This window comes from Mesoplodon mirus (assembly GCF_964341445.2).
Source record: "Mesoplodon mirus genome assembly, chromosome: 6".
Classification (NCBI taxonomy): domain Eukaryota; kingdom Metazoa; phylum Chordata; class Mammalia; order Artiodactyla; family Ziphiidae; genus Mesoplodon; species Mesoplodon mirus.
Genome location: NC_138982.1, coordinates 14951436 through 14971334, shown reverse-complemented (window position 1 = coordinate 14971334; position 19899 = coordinate 14951436). Strand labels below are relative to the sequence as shown.

The 19899-nt window shown below is 42.7% G+C and overlaps 1 protein-coding gene across 1 annotated transcript; it reads left to right on the top strand.

Annotated features, from left to right (window-relative positions):
• The first annotated feature begins 10719 nt into the window (after window positions 1-10719).
• TM4SF1 (transmembrane 4 L six family member 1) lies at window positions 10720-18136 on the top strand. The gene is made up of 5 exons (XM_082624621.1): window positions 10720-11030; window positions 12546-12635; window positions 12725-12870; window positions 15259-15439; window positions 17267-18136. The coding sequence occupies exons 1-5, from the start codon at window positions 10854-10856 to the stop codon at window positions 17279-17281; spliced, it is 609 nt and encodes a 202-aa protein (XP_082480747.1). The 5' UTR covers window positions 10720-10853; the 3' UTR covers window positions 17282-18136.
• Window positions 18137-19899: the final 1763 nt, after the last annotated feature.

Below are 19899 nucleotides of genomic sequence, written 5' to 3'. Positions count from 1 at the left end.
GAAGCCTGTGCACCGCAATGAAGAGTAGCTCCTGCTTGCTGCAACTAGAGAATGCCCATGCACAGTAATGAAGATCCAATGCAGGCTAAAACAAATAAATACATAAATAAATTTATAAAAGCAAAACAAAATGATACACATTTATTATCTCACAGTTTCTGTGGGTCAGGACTTTGGGCTCAGTGTAGCTGAGTGCCCTGTGAGGCTATATCAAGGTGCAGTCAAGGGCTGAGTTCTCATCTTGTGGCTCTACTGGGGAAGGACCTGCTTCCAAACTCATTTCTATATATCATGATGTTTCAGTATCTTAATAACATTTCTGGCTGGGGAGAGACTACCCCTCCTGGGGCCAGTCAGCTCTTAGAGATAGCAAAGGCCCAGCATGCCTTTGACATGCAAACTAATCAGTCCAGAGCCAGATAGCCCCTATCTGGCCCATGACTCCAGGAGGCAATTCTCCTCTGCCTTCATCATCCCAGGACCAGGTGCCAGGCAACTAGGGACAATCCCTATAGCTTAGAGCCTGCTGAAATTATTCAAACTAGCCAATTCTAATTGTCTACCCTGCCTGCCTTGCATTGCCCTTGAAATGCCACCAATGGTGGCCTAAGCTCTCCCCTCACACTTGCTCCTTCGGCCTCCTGACCACCCTAGTGTCTTTTCCATGTGGCCCTGGGTGGCATCCTGTTTCCAAGGCTGTGAGTATAATACATTTTGTTTTCCAGGCTTCCACTGTGTCTCCTCTTGTGGCCACATCTAACTGACTATTACATAAAAGAACACAGAACACAGAGCACAAGATATTCCAGAATCATCTTGTATTTTGCTGCTTCAGCCCTAGAATCAGCCATTTCTCTAAAGGGTCTTGGTTCCTTTTATTGGAGAATGGTACTGGGTTAGCCAAAAAGTTCGTTCAGGGTTTTCCATAACATCTAAAAAACCAAACGAACTTTTTGGCCAACCCAAAATTTAGAAACCGGTATCTGGGTGCTAGGTGTACTTTACTTATAATTGTATTAACATCTGTGACTATACCTGTTCTCACCTGACCAAACCTCCTGGATTGGAAGCAATATGGTGGAGTGGTTAAGAAGGTCAGCTCTAGATCCAGACTGCCTGAACTCAAATCATGGCCACCGTGGACACATTGCAAGGCCTTGGGAGAGTCTCTTATAATCGATCACTTGTGTGATGGTGTTTATAGCAGTGCCTACTTCAAAAGGTTGCTATGAGGTGTCCATGTAAAGTTCTCAGGCTCAGGCCTGGCACACAGTAGTTATTCAGTAAATATTTATTGAATGAAGGATCTTCATGTTGATCAGAAGCTCTGAAGGAAGAATGAAAATGAGGGTAAAAACTTAATCTACATCTTTTTTAGAAAATAAATAAAAAGTGAATTTGTCAGGGATCTTCATTCTTCTTATAGAAATGTTTTTTCTTTAAGAACTCCCCACAATAGCTTTTAAATTGTCTTTAATATACTGTGAGAAGCTAGAAGACCTCCTGTGAAATGTCACATGTGTGATTCAAGAAAAAAAATGCTTTGCACTCATTTATGTTCATGTTCCTCCTTCTTCGTTAAAAAAAAAAAAGAAGAAAGAAAAAGTAACTCACACAATCCTCATGCCAAACCTGTGTCTGGGACTCTGATTCCTAAAAACATCAAGTCACCTCAGAAGACACCACGACTATTGAGAAGACAGTCAGGAAGTTGGAGGAGGAGGTGGTCAAGAAGGACAAGGTCCTGTAATCATTTTCTCCTGTTTTCTCATGACGGGGAGCGAGAACAGCCAGAACTTGCATCTGCAAAGGAAGCTGCAAGGCAGAGCAGGGTTTCTACATCCTGAACCTGCTGTTAATAATATCTTCTTGACAACTGGTATCTCTAGCCCAAATTCCTGATTTAATTACTCAGAGGGACGGCTATCCTGAAGGCTCTCACTAAAGAAGCTTATTTTGTTTCTACTGGGCAAGGAACAAATGCATTAGAAATATTCTAGATGATTTTTATGTTTCAAATTGGTATTTCAGACCCTTTGTTATTCTTGCTCAAGTATTCCTCACCTTTTAAATCTGAAAAAGTAATTTCTGAATCATTGTGAAGGCATTGTTGAGAAACCATGACTCTAAAGAATCTTTCAGTCTTTTGTAACAGGCCAGGCTAACTGTTTAACTTGAAAATGGAATAAATTTCCCATCAGGGTTCCCAGAGTACGTGACTGTGTTTTTGTAACCTACGACAATGAAGGGAGTTGTCACTAGATGATTCGGCTAATTAGAATCTCAACTCCCTTTCTGGGGAGGAAATCTGAGGCATGGTGTTTGTACTAGATGCTGGGGTAGTGCTTACTTGGACTTCGGTTCTCCTGCATTGGTGCCAGGTAGATACTATGAACGGGGAGATAGAAAGTAAGGTCAGCGTCCACCTTGGCCAGAACTGAGCCTTTGAGCCAACCCAAGTCTGCCATGTTTCCTTGATGTCTGTCTGTCTGTCTGTCTTTCTCTCACAGACACACACACACACACACACACACACACACACACACACACCCCAAGTCTCAACGACTCCACTGTTGTAATGCTGTTCTGGGTAAAATTCCCTGGGGCAAAATCAGCAGTAATCCAAGTTTTCAGCTCATTCAGTATCGGTGGGAATTGTGCCATGCTAGAGTTTGACTGACAGCCACAAAACCAGTTTGGCTGAGAGTGGCAAGGCCATGAGGTCTAGGTGGTTACTTGGAGAAGTTCACATTGCCTCTTATTTATGCTTCAATCTAAATCTTGGAGAGTGCTGAAGTCATAGAAACAATTAAAAACTGTACAGCAGGAAGATTCTTTTTATTCAGAACTCAAACACACACACACACACACACACACAAAATCCCCTGTCACCAGGGATTCCTGGAAAGTGGTGCCTAAAAATCACCTCTGAGCCAACCACTCTCACTTCCTTATGTGATCTTCAACTGCCGGCTGGCAGAAGCTCCACTGGGCTGAATTTTAAATGACAGGAAAGCAACAGGGGAGAGAATTCCACACTAACCTTTCTGAAAAAAAAAAAAAAAAAGGCAAGCATATTTTTTATATAAGCTCAAAGGCCAAGTGGGGAAATCCTTTTACACATTAGACTAGGGTAAAGGAAATGAAAATAGGTTTATTATTTCTCTCCTATACCAAATCTAGAAAAAGAATAAATTAGTCTTTTTTTAAACTTTTAGTGGTACACATATCTTGATTTTTGACAGTTCTATTATGCTACGATAAAGCCAAGTTCATGGACTACTGTCCATAGGCTTAGTCCTGTGCTATCCACCAGGGTTCTGACCATTCAACCCACATTGGTGGAAAGTCTCATTTGAAAACACCAAGCTAACTTTATTTTTAAATTTTTATTTATTTTTTAAAATTGAAGTATAATTGATTTACAATAGTGTGTTAGTTTCAGGTGTACAGCAAGGTGATTTGGTTATAGGTGTATATGTATATAACTATATTATTTTAAAAAATTCTTTTCCATTATAGGTTATTACAAAATGTTAACTATAGTTCCCTCTGCTAATACAGTAAATCCTTGTTGTTTATCTATTTTATATATGGTAGTGTGTATCTGTTAATCCCATACTCCTAATTTTTCCCCCTCCCAGGTTAACTTGAAAATCATTTATCTAATTAAAGTAGAACCCAAATGATTAATGTCTGGGAATTATGTTATTCAGAACTGCCAAATTAAAAGTCCTTAAATCTGATCAACATTTTTCATTGGAGAGGGTGTGGTGAAATAGTAGAAAAAAGCCAAACGTGTGAAGGGAAGAGCATGAGGGTCTGAGTCAGATATACCTGAGTAGGAGTCCGGAACGTGTCACTCACCAGCATCGTGACCTCAGCCTGCATGCATAACCCACGTGAGCCTCAGTTTCCTCACCTGGAAACAGCTCCCCACAGGACAGCTGTAAAACTCAATTACCACACAGGAGAACTGACACGTGTCTATACATTATTGTTCCTCCCTCCTTCCTCTACTGCACAGTAACTTGATAACAGTTTTTGTCATCCTCCTCAAAGGCAGCTGGGATCTGGGGAAGTAAAAGAGAACCACAAAGGGAAACACCTGGTTGATGGGTTCCAAAAACACAGACGAATTCATCACTTTTCATTTTTTAGGGTTTGCTTTTGTTTTAATTATCTGTGGCTTTTCTTCTGAACTGAAATTAACCCTTCTGGACCTCGGTGGCCTCATTTATAAAATAACTAGAAAGTTGGGTCACCTGCATCAATGGCTTTCAACTCTGACTGTGCATCGAATTTCTTGGGGAACTTTCTTAAAATGCAGATTCCTAGCCCCACCTCGGAGAGTCTCTGTTTCCCTTGGGCTTTGTCAGTGTGTATGGTTTTAGAAACCCACAGGCCATTGTCCATTGAGACTCAGATCATCTTTGAAGCCCTCCACCATCTCATATGGCAGGCTCTGTTACAAAACCCAAGGAAATGATACTCAAATCAGAAAACAAGAGTCCTGCTCTCTTAAAAGTATTTGTGCGCTGGTTGTCACAGGCGTGCTCCAGACACCCTCAGCTCACCCGTCCCACAAGGGGGCAGGCCAGCCCTTCTGAGCAGACAGCCCCCAAGAAGGGAGAGCTAGACCCACATCTGGAGCTTCAGAATATGGAGCAGATGTCCCAGGAGGTGTCTTGTCTGAAAATGGCAATGAGGCCAGGGAGTTCCCTGGCTTGATGAGGGGGTAAAATGATGGCTGTGAAATGTTGAGCTAAAACTACCAGATGGAGATGAAGGAACTGAGAAGTAAATGGGTGAGGGGAAAAAATGAAACTCTGGCTTAATCTTGGGCCAAGAAGCTTATTTTTTTTGGCATTTCCATTTGTTTGTTTTATATTTTAGATTCCACATATAAGTGATAACATAGGGTATTTGTCTTTCTCCTTCGGACTTCACTTAGCATGATAATCTTTATTTAGGCCCACCCATGTTGCTGCAAATGGCATTATTTCATTTTTTTATGGCTGAATAATATTCCATTGTATATATGTACCACATCTTCTTTATCCATTCATCTGTTGATGGACATTTAGGTTGCTTCCATATCTTGACTATTGTAAATAATGCTGCTGTGAACATTGGGATGCATGTGTCTTTTTGAATGAATGTTTTTGTCTTCTTTGGATATATACCCAGGAGTGGAATTGCTGGATCATATGGTAGTTCCATTTTTAGTTCTCTGAGGGACCTCCATACTGTTTTCCACAGTGGCTGCACAAATTTATATTCCCATCAGTGTACAGGGTTCCCTTTTCTCCACATCCTCACCAACATCTGTTATTTGTGGTCTTTTTGAGGATGGCCATTCTGACAGGTGTGGACTGGTGACTCATTGTGAGTTTGCCAAGAAGCTTATTTTCGACCCAAGAATAAATTGAGCTACAATCTAAAGTGAGGGGAAAGCCAGGAAGCTGTGGGTAGGATGGCTCACTACTGCTCCCTCTCTCGCCTTCCTCTTACTGTTGTTGGATACCCTGACTTCAATTTCAAGTAAAGAACAGCTCCTGGTTTCTCCACCTGGTCCAACGCTCACCTTTCCCTGAGGATGCCTGCTCCTCCACATACACGGTTGCAGAGATGGCTTCTTGCAGCAAGTTATTCAGGCCCCCCAGGCATGGGCACGCGTCCCAGTCTTGTCCAGTGCAACTCCCTTCCCTCAGGATCTGGGGTTCGGATGGGTCTCTTGAACAGAGAAAAATGTAAACTTGGGTATCGTCAGTAGCCGCATTCTTTCATGTGAGAGAGAAAACAAGTTTTCATTAAGAAGAATGAAGTTATGGACAGAAGAGTCAAAAACATAAGATGGAGATTGAGGAGGACATTCTGGATTTCTCACAGAGTTTGGTTCCCCTTGTCCATGATTCCCACCATCCCATCTGCATCCCTACCTTTGGAGTTCATAACTAATGTCCCTTTGGTTAAAGCAGTTGGAACTGGCTTCTCTTATTTATAATCAAAAGAGCTCTAATGAGTATGGTTATTATTTGCGAATGGTTATGTTTTTCAAGTGTCAGTTGAGTGAGAAACTAGTGCTTTCCCAACAAGGAAGGCAAAATACACATGGAAGAAAGCAACCAGGAGACAAGAGATATGAGTTAGAATCTTCCTCTTAGAATCCCACAACCACATAGAATCATAGACCACTGACATTAGTTCTTAAAGATAACTGCTTTCTACTGCCCACTAGCTAGATGACATTGGGAGGAGTCTTTAATCCCTGTGGGTTTAACTAAAATGACCATAAAGATTCTGTGAAGGGGTGGGAGCTGAACCATTCACTCTATTGAGGCTTCTTCCAACATTACAACCTATGCTTACATTGATATTATCTTGATATTATCAAAAGGAGTTTTCCTTGGAATTATTCTTGAAGTCACATTCCACAGGTCAAATGATTAGGAGAGCTCGTTATAAGAGGCACATGGCAGCTGCTCATGTGCATGACGGGTAAAACTGAAATTTTTCTAATTTAAGCAAAACAAATGTCAATTTTGCCTAACTTTTCATAAGACATTTTGGCTTCACTTAAGAGCAAATCATCTTTGAACTGACCATATTCAACTTCCCTATGGATTTGAACAAAATTTCGCAAATATTTATTGGCAGCCAACTAAATGCCTGACTGTGTTAGCTGTTGTGCCTTCAGAGGAGAAAGATAACCTTCTCTCTAGGACCTCAGTGGAGCTGGGGAAGCTGGTGAGGATGCACATTAGTGCATCGTGGTCTGATGGGTGCTCAGTGGGGGTGTGTTAAGGGCAAAGTGGGAGTGATGAGCCTCTGGGAGGTAGGCAGGGGTGTGACGGGAGGTGTCACGGAAAAGTGATGAGTTTGGCCTAGGGAACAAAGCTGTGTGGATGGAATGGGGCAGGGAGGAAGAGCAGGGCCCTCTGGCGGTGGGACAGCAGACCTAAAATGTGCTCACAGACCAGTCCTGTAGTGCAGGATAAACCCCTCTTTCCAAAGGTATTTGTCAGTTGAGGTTGATTCCAGATGCAATGAGGGAGATAAAAGTGAACTTTTAATAATTGTTGGAGCTCCAGTATTTAAAAATTAGTCACAAAAAAGAATAAAGGGACCCAGCGTATATTGGAGAGATGGAATATTAGGGACGTAGATATAATGAATGGTAAACGGAGTAGAGACATCTTGCCTGGGAGAGTGTGTCGATGAAAATAGTAATAATAAGTAACATTTAAGGGGTGATTGCTGAATGCCAGGTGCTTCACACCTTAGACACGTTGACTCACTTCATACATCGTAACTCTCTGATGTAGGTTCTATTATTATCCTGTCTCAGAGGCCCTCTTCCTCACCCATTCAGTCCGCTTTCCTGCACTTATCACCAATACACAATGTATTTTATTTATTTAGCACTACTTTTTATTTGTCTCCTTCTGATAGAATGGACTCTTCTTAAAGGGATTTTTGTTTGTTTACTGCTGCATCCCCAGCACTTAGAAAACATAGTAGGAGCTCAATAAACATTGGTGAACCAATGAATGATAGAAACTGAGGGACAGAATCGTTGATAACTCGCCCCAAGCAAACAGCCAGGCAGTGGCAGGGTCAAGGAGCAGTATTATGGACTCCAAAGCTAAGAGGGTTCTGGAGTGAGACTGTGGGCTCACAGAGAGGCAAAATAGAGTTGAGGGACTGGAGCACCAGCCTGCTAAGAAGAGCCTTAAAAAGTCATTGATCCATTTATTTATTCATTCAATTTTCAGCAAAAATTTACGGAGCACCTACTATGCACCAGGCACTGTTCCAGGCACTGGGGAAGCAATGGTGGACGAGGCAGAAAGGGTTCTCCGGTCAGAGGGGAGGAGAGGGGAAGACAGACAACAGAAGAGGAAACAAGTGAATACATAGAATAATTTCAGGGATGATAAGTTCCGGGATGATAACAGAACAGGGGCATGTGATGAAGAGTAACTGAGGCGGGGCACAGCATCATAAGGTAGGGTCCTAGGAAAGGCCTCTTTGAGGTGATGTATGAGCAGAATCCTACAGCTTGAAGCCGTGGAAGAAGATAAGACACAGAACAAGGGAGACAGGAAGGTAGAGGTGGGGGAACTGCCAGCGGTAGGAGTTGGAGTGTGGAAAGAAACCCATGGCGATAGCAGGTCTGCACAGGAAACTGAGAGTTCATGGCCAGGAAGAAGGCCAGGGTCATCTGTTGGGCAAAGTCTGGCTAGGACCAGAGCCAAGTGGTTAAAGAAATTGTCCAGAAAACCATATGTGGTCTTACACTGAGAGCTGAAACAGAAAAGACCCTGCTTAATTTATCAGCTGAGGGGTAGACACAGAGGGTGAGCAAGGGAAAGGGATTCCATATTACAAGAGAATTTTGTCAGCTCAAGCCTGAAAGCGCCTTATGCTGAGTTGTGACGTGTCGCCACAATTCGTGCATGCACTGTATTCTGGTAGAGCTGAGGCACCATTGGAGGTGACAGTGGCCTTAGAGAACATCTAATACAAATGAGACTTTCCTGGGCTGTGGACTGGACCAGTGATCCCCAAACCTGAGTGAACATAAGACCCATTTGAAATGTTTGTAAAAAATGCAGGTGACTGGACCCCATGCTGATAAATTGCTATTCAGGACGTCCAGCAAGGGAACAGGAATCTGCCTCTGTCATGCAAGTGGTCTCTGGACAGGCCACATCTTGAGCAACGTGGGAAAGGATCCACTAACGGATCCTTCAGGGAGTCCGTGCACCCCCAGGAGTGGAATGAAAAATGTGTGTGTTTGCATATATGTACAGTTCTTTTTCTGGGGGGCGTCCATACCATTACAAGACTCAGAAACTTAAGAAGCACTGATTGAGTCCTGCCCCTTGTCTTAGAGAGTAGGAAACAGAGTCCCAGGAATATACGCGACTTGCCTGATCCTCAAAGCTGGCAGAGAGCAGAGTTGGGCTGTCACCTCAGACCTTCTCTTTCCAAGCCCCCCCTCCCTCTCTTCTCCCTGCACCCCTGACAGTAGGGGTGGGGTAGAGAAGGAGGAAGGGGATTTACGCACTTGGAGACAAAGTCGTCAAAGGATCTCTCTCCCCCTTTTCGACCTCTATCTATGGGATAGGTCCTCAGAGGTGAGGGTTAGAATGACGATGCCTCAACAGAGGACCCAGTCATTCACCTGCACTGCCACCCCAGACCCTGATACCAGTGGAATCCCATTTCCAGTAGGACTTAAAGCCAGGACAGAGGGCACACGTGCCTGGTTCTTGGATGCATGGTGGTGATGGATTAATGTTCTTGTGAAGACCTGCCTCCCTAAAACTGAGCAGGTGGGTGGTTTCAGGCTTCCGGGTCTGCACTCGGTTTTCCATCCATCTATTTCTTAGGCCACTCTGGACACTCATCCTTCTTAGTACACTCAGGCCATATGTTTCCTCTGGGGTCCTTTTCCCAGTCTGGATCCCACATCATTAACCCCAGCTGGCTGCTCAGTTTTGGTATGTGTCCTGCCCTCTAGATTTGATCCGAATCCTTCAGACACTGGCCTCAGCCTGAGCTTCTAGATTCACCGGTGAGGCTCACCTTCCTCTTTTGAACTAACAACTCCTCATCTTGACCTTTTGCCTCTATTTTGTACTCACCATTTTGTCCTGGTGATGGGGTCCCTCCAGTCCTCCTGGCCTCACCTGGCCACTCAGTCCTCCCCACACCCAGCTGGCCGGTGCCACCTGCTATTCAAGGGCTAAAATTATTCAGAATCCGACCCCTCCTTCTGCAAGATAACCGTACCAGAAAGTTAGTCTAACACCCTCTCTCTGCTTTGCCTTTTGAGCCTGCAACAGATCTGACTGGTAGACTACCGCTTGCCCCGTGCCCTGCTCAACCATGTGTGTTTCTCCCAGTAATTCCAGACTCTCTCAATCTTGTTTCCCCACTCTGCTTGCCAAGTTCCTTTCTCTCTTCTCCTTTCTTTTTCTTTCTTATTCTTTTTAATCCTTCTCCCAGGCTTTAGGCCTCCCTTAGACCTTCCTGGCAACCCTTCGCCTGACTGCAGTACTCAGGAATAAAAAGGTGCCTGAGCCCTTTGTGTTGACTAATGCCACCTTTGTTTTGGTGCCAGATTTGTTTTGGAGGCAGATGTCCGGGAAGGCTGGACGGTAGGCGCAGTCCTGCCGAGCACACCAGAGGCAGAGGAAAGAAGGCAGCTCTGTCATTTTCCCAAAAGCTTCCTTAAATCCGTGGGTGATGGCTTGGACCCCTTGCCTTTAACAGACAAGGGAACGAGCTCAGAGCTCGGGAGACTTGCCCCAGGTCTCGGATTAAATCAGTGCAGAGGTGAAAGGGAACACAGAGCCCTCAGACTGGAAGCTGTCCAGACAGCTGCATGGAACAAAATCACAGCCTCAACCAGAACTGTCATGCTGTGGACGCTTGGCACTTACTGGAAAGTTATATTAGACTTTCCTGTGGATTTTTTTTATCCTGCGAAGGAGTTACACAGTGAATTCCTTGTGGAGGATTAATCATCTTCTCTCTTGCCTATGACTGAAGCTGTTTCTCAAGTCCTGCCCCTGGTTTCGCTCGTCCCAAGGATTTCATTTGAAGGGCGGGACATTCCCCCACCCCACGCCCGCCCCCAACCGGAGCCTGCAATCAGGACCAATGAAAGCCAAGTACCTCATCCACCCAGTGACTTAGAACTCAGAGTATTTAAGAGGTTGTAGGAATGGGCTGAGAATGGCTTTGGCTTTCTCCGCAGACGGGCGCGCTCTCATCTAATCTGGGCCAGCACCGAGCCAAGGCGCAGAGTGAAGGGGGGGAAAATAAACTCCGCCACTATGTGCTACGGGAAATGCGCGCGATGCATCGGACATTCTCTGGTGTGGCTCTCCATCCTCTGCATTGTAGCTAATATCTTGCTGTACTTTCCCAATGGCGAAACAAAGTACGCTTCTGAAGACCATCTTAGCCACTTTGTGTGGTTCTTCTCTGGCATCATAGGAGGAGGTTTGCTGGTAAGTCATTCAGAATCATTCCAGCCTTAAAAAATTCTTTCTTGTTAGATGGGATGTTTTCATAGAAAGTTTTCTATGAGGCACGTTTCCAAATCCAGGATTTTTGTTCATTCTTCTTTTGAAAGCAGATTATACGAAAGTTGAGCTTGGCATAGTGTATTGATTTTATTAGATGTTGTTTTACTAAATCCCCTTTCAATGAAAAGTGGACTACTTTTTTGCTAAACTCTCTTACTTTACAGCTAGAAACAGATACTCACTTTTAAATCAGATTTGAAAAGCTATAGTTTCTAGTCCTGGAGCAGGTAGTCATTTAACCTTTGCTCTGGGGAGCTGGGAGAAGTCCACTGGTTCTCTGTCTAAATCAACAGAGTTTTGGATCCAAATTCTCTGCTGTTTATTCTCAGGCATCAGTGACAGAGAAAAATATTGAATTGTGAGTGCATGGCTATTGGGAAAGGACTATACATTTTCTCCTTTATGTAAGCCTGGGGTGTGGCATTCAGGAAAAATCCTTCAGTTAGCAGCAAATCAGTGTCTGAAGGTAATAGTGGAATGTGTTGTTTGTCCCAAGGTTTGTTTTGAAGTGAAGTGAGAGGAATTTGCCTGCCAACCTGGGAGCTGAAAGTATTAGTTTCAACTACAGCATGGAAATAATGTGGACAAACTTGAGTTTGCCACTTTGAAATGCTGGGACTGAGAATTTTGAAGAGAAGTTTTATGGAATTGTTAATACCACACAGAATATTTTTCTTAGTCAAGTAAAGGATACTTAAACTTAATACACTAACTATGGTATGGCAAATCTGCTTTGAATTTAAGCATTACCATCATATTAACATAATCGTTTGTCTTTTTTTTCCCCACTAGTTTTCAGGTCTGTTTTTGTTTTGTTTTATTTTTTGAGGTATAGTTAATTTCATAATCATTTGTCTTTAAGACAACACCTTGCTTGTTTAAACTTCTTTTGATCTTGAACTCAAAGTATTTCCAACTTATGTTATTTTAAGAGCTTTATTGTGAAGCTACAACCATGCAGTGTGTCTTCAAAGAAGCACTTCACTTCTATTATACAGAGCTTTCATCTCTCTTGTTTATAAAAAGTTTCAATTATTCTGTTGAAGATTTGTTGTTATCTTCTATGCTTTTCAAGGGAAAACATACAAACGAACAGACTTAAAGACAGGGTTTAATAGTTTCCAAACAGAGTTTACCTCTGGAACTATGTTATGAACGCTTATGGATTAACACATTTATAGGTAATTATTTTACCCCTCCCATGCTACAACCTGACCCTACCTAATGTGATACATTACATGAAAACAGAGGGATATTACCCTCTAGAGGGTTTTTTCTCTCCTCAGAGTTTACATTCTTTGAGATATTTTGTTAACCTAACCCAAAGACATTCAACAGTGTCAGAAAGAAAAATATTTTACCAAAAGATGCTGAGCCTGACTGACCCTATGGACTTGGGGAAAGACAATGACTTTAATTTGCGTGTTTTCTAAACAGATGCTCCTGCCAGCATTCATCTTCATGGGGCTGGAACAGGACGACTGCTGCGGTTGTGGCGGCAACGAAAACTGCGGCAAAAGATGCGCGGTAGGTTTTCCTGCGCCAGTGGGGAAGTGGTCCCTCAGAGGTAGCTGCAACGCTCTGTGCCTCACTTCTGGTCATCCTCCTTCCCCTAGATGTTTTCTTCTGTACTGGCCGCTCTCATCGGAATTGCAGGATCTGGCTACTGCGTCATCGTGGCAGCACTGGGCTTAGCGGAAGGACCAAGATGTCTGGATGCCAGTGGCCAATGGAACTACACCTTTGCCAACACGGAAGGAGGGTAAGTGATTGACCCCCATCAGGTCGCACACATTCTTATCCACCACGTGTGTATAGTGGTAAACCCATCAAACTAAAAAGGCATCAACCATTCATTCATCCATCCTCTCAACCAGGTTTATTCTCACTAACTCAGGCACAATTTAGGCAAGGGGTATTGGAGGATGAATGCCCAGTCCCTGACCCAGAGAAGCTTTTTAGTGGATTCACTGACTCAGTCCTTGTGATAACGGTATGAGGTGACTTCCACTATTGCTTCCATTTTACAGATGTGGAAATGGAGGCACAGAGAGATGAAGTAACTTATCCAAAGTCACATTGCTAAGACATGGCAGTCATGATTTGAACCCAGACAGCCTAGCTCTGAAGTTTGTGCTTATACAGTGTGTATACTATGCCAGAGCAATTGGCTAATTTTACTATTTTCTAAGAAAATATTATGGAATCCTTATATAATATGGATTAAAACCATATGAATTTCACCAAAGCCCAGGGTCAATCATACTACCCCCCCCAGACACACACACACTCACATATAACATAATAACTGTGTATAACACACCCTTTATTTAAAGTGATCAGGCTGTATAAGACAGATCTTATTCATGACTTTAACATCAGGAAAATTTAAGTGGCTCCATTGTTTTATGTTGATACTTATTTCTTATCCATTATTGAGAAAAGAACAGAAATGGCTGATAGAAACTGATGTACATGATGATAAATGAATGACACTCTGTTTTGAATTTTGAAAGGTTTAGTAATGAGATTCATGAGTGAAAATAATAAGGATAGTGAATTTGAAATGCCTTTATATTTTCAAGAATGTTTGTCTCCCATGAATTTTGTAGCATATAATGAAGTCATCAGATCATGAATATGGACTTAGATAGACTGAGTTCAATCTCAGCTCTGCATTTACTGTCTCAGTAACCAGGAAAAGGTGAACTGAGCTCTCTGCATCTCAGTTATTTCATCTGTAAAATAAAGCCAATGGCAGTTGTCTGGAGGATTAATAAGATACCATGTATAAAATATTTGTCACAGAAGCTGACTCAGCATGCGCACTGCCATTCTTAGCTGTTCATATTCTCTACTAGCTTTCAACAGGTATAGCCCCATGGTAGCTTCTGAAGGAAATTCAGCACTCACAGTAGCTTGAAGTTTTGGTGTTCAAAATTGTTATTGGTCATGATTTTTCAGCTCCTACTTTCCATGCTTTGTTGTGAACATACTGAATGTACCAGTACAAATTGGTTACACCTGTATACAAAAACATATGATCGACTGCACAAACCCACCTCTAAAAAACATTATGATTAATCCAAGGAGAGGTGAGAGTATCATTAAACTTTTTCATAGCTGATTGTTTTATAGCCCCTCTCGTGATCCACCCCAGCTTCTTCAAGAAACCTCCTGCTTCTGTGTTATTCCTAATTTCAACTTGTCCAGAGATTTCAATATGGGGAATAACAAGCCAGTGGTTAGCTGCTCAATAGCCCAGTGGAGCCAAAGAATTTTTTTTATATTGTGTTCTGAAATTATGGACTTTTGTTCCACTTTACATGCAGAAAGACGGGGCCAGAAGAACAGAATTTTTTTGTATGTAATCAACAAATTGAATTTCTGATTGGCTCAGTGAACCATTCCAAGGCGAGGTCTCTAATTGGCAGCCCTTTTGTTCTGTTGTGGTAGGAAGAAGTGATAAGGAAAGAATTATACCAGATCTCTTAGTGGAATTAAGTCAATCTTAGATTTTCCCACGTGATTGAATCCTATTTCATGAAGAATATATATATTCAGATAATGACCCCAGTATGGCTTGCTAACATTTTACAGTGACTTCGGATTGTTATTCATCATTCGATGACTTTTCCAACGTGTTGAGTACTTACTATGTGCCATATACTGGCTTGGGAATTGGATATACAATGATGAATAGGTCTGGTTCCTACCTTCATGGAGCTCAGACTTGTGGACTAGATGAATAAGCAGCTCTTCTCCCTGGCCTAAGTTAGGTGTCCTTCCTCTATGGCTCTTTTACCCTTGGTTTACCTGATCAGTGTACTGGTTACACTGAGATTAGCTATTGTTTCTTCTCTTAAGCGATGCTTTTCCAGGACAGAACCCAGGCCATTATATCCCCACCTCTGTCTCAATGTCTAACCCACACCGAGTGTTCCATAATCTTTGTTGAATTTCTTGTTTACTACAGCAACAACATCTGGGCTAAATTCCTCATTTTGTGGAATGACTTGGATTGGAAGAATCTGATATAGGGCACTGAAGAAATCTATTGATTAATGAAAAAACACCACACAACAAGTATGCTTATGAGACATCCCACTGGGTGTGGCCATATGTCAGAAGTTTCTCTTTTAATCCACAGTTACCTTATGGATAGCTCCACATGGTCCCAATGCATTGAACCCAAGCATGCAGTGGAATGGAATGTCTCTCTGTTTTCTATCCTCTTGGCACTTGGTGGAATTGAATTCATCTTGTGTCTCTTTCAAATAATAAACGGAGTGCTTGGAGGCATCTGTGGTTATTGCTGCTCTCGCCAACAGGTAAGAACCTGTGTAAAAATGCACCATAGTTTTCATCCTAGAGAAAAAAGCCAAAATCAAACCTTGCTCCAACTACCAGTGTTTATTCCATTTTTTGTGGCATAGCATTTACAGCATTCAGTTTTGCTCTCAATAGTAAGCTTCCTTGAGTGCCACAGTCACTGGGTTATCTTGGTTTTTTGTAGCTGGCCCTGTGTATATAAAACAATGTCACCCATAGACAGAGTGCCCCTTCAGGATCTAACCCACTGCCCCTGCTCTGGTTGCAGAGACACAAAAGAAGTGTCCTTTCATTGCTTGCTCTCACATTCCCAACCAGTATACACAAGTAATAGCCATCATCCATTGCCCTAAGCACTGTGCTAAACCCCTATTCCAGAAAAGCCTATGATGCAGAGATTGAGCAACATTTCTAAGATCACCTAGTAAGGAAGGAACAGGCTTCAAACCCTGGGTCATTTTATGCCACAGCTCCTTCTCTTAACCTGTATGCAGCACTTGCTGTTCTGTTGGGTTTTCTACAGTTCCTTCCTAATAAGGAGTCACAATAATGCCCAAACAGCTAAGCCTAGAGAATCACTAGTAGCCTTTGAATAGCAGCTCATTAAAAGCCTTTCACTGTGAAAGAAAACCAGGAAGCACTTGTTTCCTGGGGATATGATTTTGAGGAGAAATACGCATTTGTTAATAAAGAAAGTTTTTGTTTCTATATTTTCCTAAAAAACATATATTACTGAATTGATGGAAGTCCAGCTTTGGTCCAATTTTTTTTTAAATGTCTTATTCTGTAAAGCAGGAATAGATAAACAAAAACTTACTTAATTTGTATTTTCGTAACCATTCACTTCTCTGGTTCAAGGCCTCCTAACTTTCTTTCAAAATAAGACAAAACCTAATGAAAACGAAAAGCCCATTGCTACGATGAAAAACTTTGCTGAACATAGATGGAAACCTTCTACGATTTTTGAGGGGAAGTTAAAATAAAATTCTAGATTTCCTTATCAGGCAAATAAAGCAAGACTAATAATTGCCTTGGGAGCCTGCCAAATTTCCAAGAAAACAGCAGAGTGGAAAGCCTTCAATTTGGAGTCATTTCCAGGCAATATGGTTGGGGGGGGAGGCAAAGAATGCTCTCGGGATTACTATAAAATAACCTATCTTTAGCCTTGAATTTCCTACAAGGCAGAGTTTAAATTAGGTGAGAACCCACTGCACTTCAGCGCTGGTGCATTTGGGGGGCGGGCATAAGTGTCAACGACCAAAATTGCTGTAGTGTTCGGCAGAATGACACTCTCCTCTGAGTGGTGGGGGGCAACCAAGAATCCCACTGGGTTTCCCATCTGAGTCGCAGTAGGGAGGCTTCTTCCCAGACACTGCAGGTCAGATCTGTTAAGTTTGTTTGTAAGACAAAAGACAGTTTCAAAGAGCAAGGTTTTTAATGTAGATGAGTCAAATCTGTAACTCTGTAGCATTTAATTCAAAAGTTGCCTGCCTTGAGCCCCCATCAGTTGTGAAAATCCCAAAGCATTATCTCTTAAATCCCTGGGATTAAAAACCCACCCCAAGCATATTCAAAGCCAGCCAAGCATCGTAAACTGCAGTTTCCATGGCCTCTTTCTGCAGTTTTTACTGGGGAAAGACAACAGTCTGGTTTGTTTAGGAAGCATTTTGTGAGCATTGTCAAAGCTCTCAGTGTTGCTGATCCAACCTCTGCTGAAGCTGAGATCAGTCTGCTTTACGTTTGCTTAAAACAGGAATTTAAAGCACTGAAATGTCATCATTGTTTAGCCTGATCAGAACCTGATGCTTATTTCATTTTCTTTACAGCAATATGATTGCTAGAAGAACTACCCCAAGATAAAACTACAATCTTCCTCAATGTCACTGTAATTTATATAATTTACTGGTAATAATTTGTAAAACTTTGGACTAGTGTATCATACAGCACATGTTCTACTTTTATAAGTGAGTATAAAGACTGGCATCTTCACGGGATGTCAGTGTTTGAATTTAGCAAAGAAATTCTTTTTTTTTTAGGAATAAGAAACTAAACCACACTCTGGAGGTAATTTACAAACTGAGTGACAGTTCTCAGCCTACCTGAGATAAACCCTGGCTGAGGTCACGTTTTTGAGAAACATTACAAGGATAAATATCACATTCTGATTACTACTGTAAATATTCATATGTGCATGTGTTTATGAAATGAATGATTTCAAGTTGCTTTTTTAAAGACCATTAAGGAGAAAATCCAACAACCTGAAAAGATGTATTTTTTCACTGTTTATATGGTGTTTCCCATTTGCATGCCTGCAAATCTCTAACAAGGGACCTTTTGAATTGATTCGTGTCATAAAAGAGACAGATACTTCCCTGGCGTGGGAGGACAGGTTGAGAATGCGCGAAGCCAAATGAGTGAGTCAAAATACACATGCAGCGAGTTGTCGCAAGGACTACCAGATCCTGAATTTTCCTAACACGTGGAAAGCTTTTCGTCCTTCAAAGACAGGACTGAGGATCATGGATTTAAAAAGAGAAAGGCCTGGATAATTGGACAAGAAGAAAGATGGGGAACGGAATAAAGCAGTTGATCAGCATCATGGGAACATGGCGGAGGAAGGGCGGGAGGACCATGAGGAAATACCCCGCCCCCCAAATTTGCTTGTTTAAATACAACAAATAAAGTATTCACTACCGTTTTGTTGTTTAGTTTCATCATCCTTTGTTTCAAGTTCCTCCTTTTTTCTCCCTTTTTTTTTTTTTCCAGTCTGCAGGTTGTACGGTCTCCATTGCTAGGGGCTTTGTGTCTTCTGGTTTCTTTTTTTTTTTTTTTTTTTAATGGTCTTACTCTTTTTTTTTTTTTTTAATTTTTATTTATTTATTTATTTATTTATTCATTTATTTATGGCTGTGTTGGCTCTTCGTTTCTGTGCGAGGGCTTTCTCTAGTTGTGGCAAGCGGGGGCCACTCCTCATCGCGGTGCACGGGCCTCTCGTTGCGGAGCACAGGCTCCAGACGCGCAGGCTCAGTATTTGTGGCTCACGGGGCTAGTTGCTCCGCTGGCATGTGGGATCTTCCCAGACCAGGGCTCGAACCCCTGTCCCTTGCATTGGCAGGCAGATTCTCAACCACTACGCCACCAGGGAAGCCCCGTCTTCTGGTTTCTTTATCCCACTTTCTTTTCTTCATCTTCTCCCTCCTCTTCCACCTTCCTCTGCTATCGTTGCATTTGGGCCATCATCCTAGTTAGGCAACCTTCCTTTCCACTGGGTGCTGCAGACATCCAGCTCCTGAGGAATGTAACAGACATTTTCTCTCGATATCTTACATCTGTTGTATGGTTAGGCTCTCTCCAGTGACAGGATCCCCTGACCTATTGGGAATTGTCTTCAGAAATTGTCAGCTTTTGGTGTTTATTGGCCTATGCAACAGACAAGCTAGTGAATAAAGAAACTTCACTGGCTGTTAGACAGCAGAACTCCTCCTAAGAGCCAGTTCTCCTGCCCAAAGGGGTCTAATCTTTCTTGTGCCTCTGTCTTTCTGGCAGTCTGGTGAAGCTTATGGACTCCTTTGAAGAATACTGTTTAAGATGCATAAAACAAAGACATAGGATGACAAAGTAAACCCAGATATCTATTTTATCAAAATATTTTTTTAAATTATAAGGTAGTTGTCTTGATAGGCAGCTCCATCACACCAACATCTGTAGACTGGAAAACAATGATCATGTGTGATCTGGCAGTGGGCTAAGGAGGGGAGAGTCTAAGAACTACTGTACTTTTTTTTTTTTTTTTTTTTGCGGTAGGCGGGCTCCTCACTGCTGTGGCCTCTCCTGTTGCGGAGCACAGGCTCCGGACGCGCAGGCTCAGCAGTCATGGCTCACGGGCCCAGCCGCTCCACGGCATGTGGGATCTTCCTGGACCGGGGCACCAACCCGTGTCCCCTGCATCGGCAGGCGGACCCTCAACCACTGCGCCACCAGGAAAGCCCTACTGTACTTTTGAAATATGATTCCAACTGAATGATATTTTGAGATACATTAATGTGATATTGAAAAGATGTGTAATTTTGTATTGTTGCTCAAAGGACCATCAATGTTGCTGATACCGCTGTGATTTGTTGCCTGCAGTCACAATAAAGGAAATACTAATTTTTCATAGACGTTAATAAAAACAGTGACAAAATTTTTTTCCCATCCAAGTTTAACACCTCCTCCCACCACAGATATCTATCCATGGGCCTCTTAGGAGTTCTTAGACACCAGGTTAAGAACCCCTGCATCTTGGGCTTCCCTGGTGGCACAGTGGTTGAGAGTCCGCCTGCCGATGCAGGGGACACGGGTTCGTGCCCCGGTCCGGGAAGATCCCACATGCCGCGGAGCGACTGGGCCCGTGAGCCATGGCCGCTGAGCCTGCGCGTCCGGAGCCTGTGCTCCGCAACGGGAGAGGCCACAACAGTGA

What these genes read in the sequence shown, in the direction of transcription:
- TM4SF1 (XM_082624621.1), top strand. Translation starts at nt 10,854, where the DNA reads ATGTGCTACGGGAAATGCGCGCGATGCATCGGACATTCTCTGGTGTGG. An exon ending in TCATAGGAGGAGGTTTGCTG is followed by an intron (nt 11,031 to 12,545) that starts GTAAGTCATTCA and finishes TTTTCTAAACAG; the next exon opens with ATGCTCCTGCCAGCATTCAT. An exon ending in ACTGCGGCAAAAGATGCGCG is followed by an intron (nt 12,636 to 12,724) that starts GTAGGTTTTCCT and finishes TCCTTCCCCTAG; the next exon opens with ATGTTTTCTTCTGTACTGGC.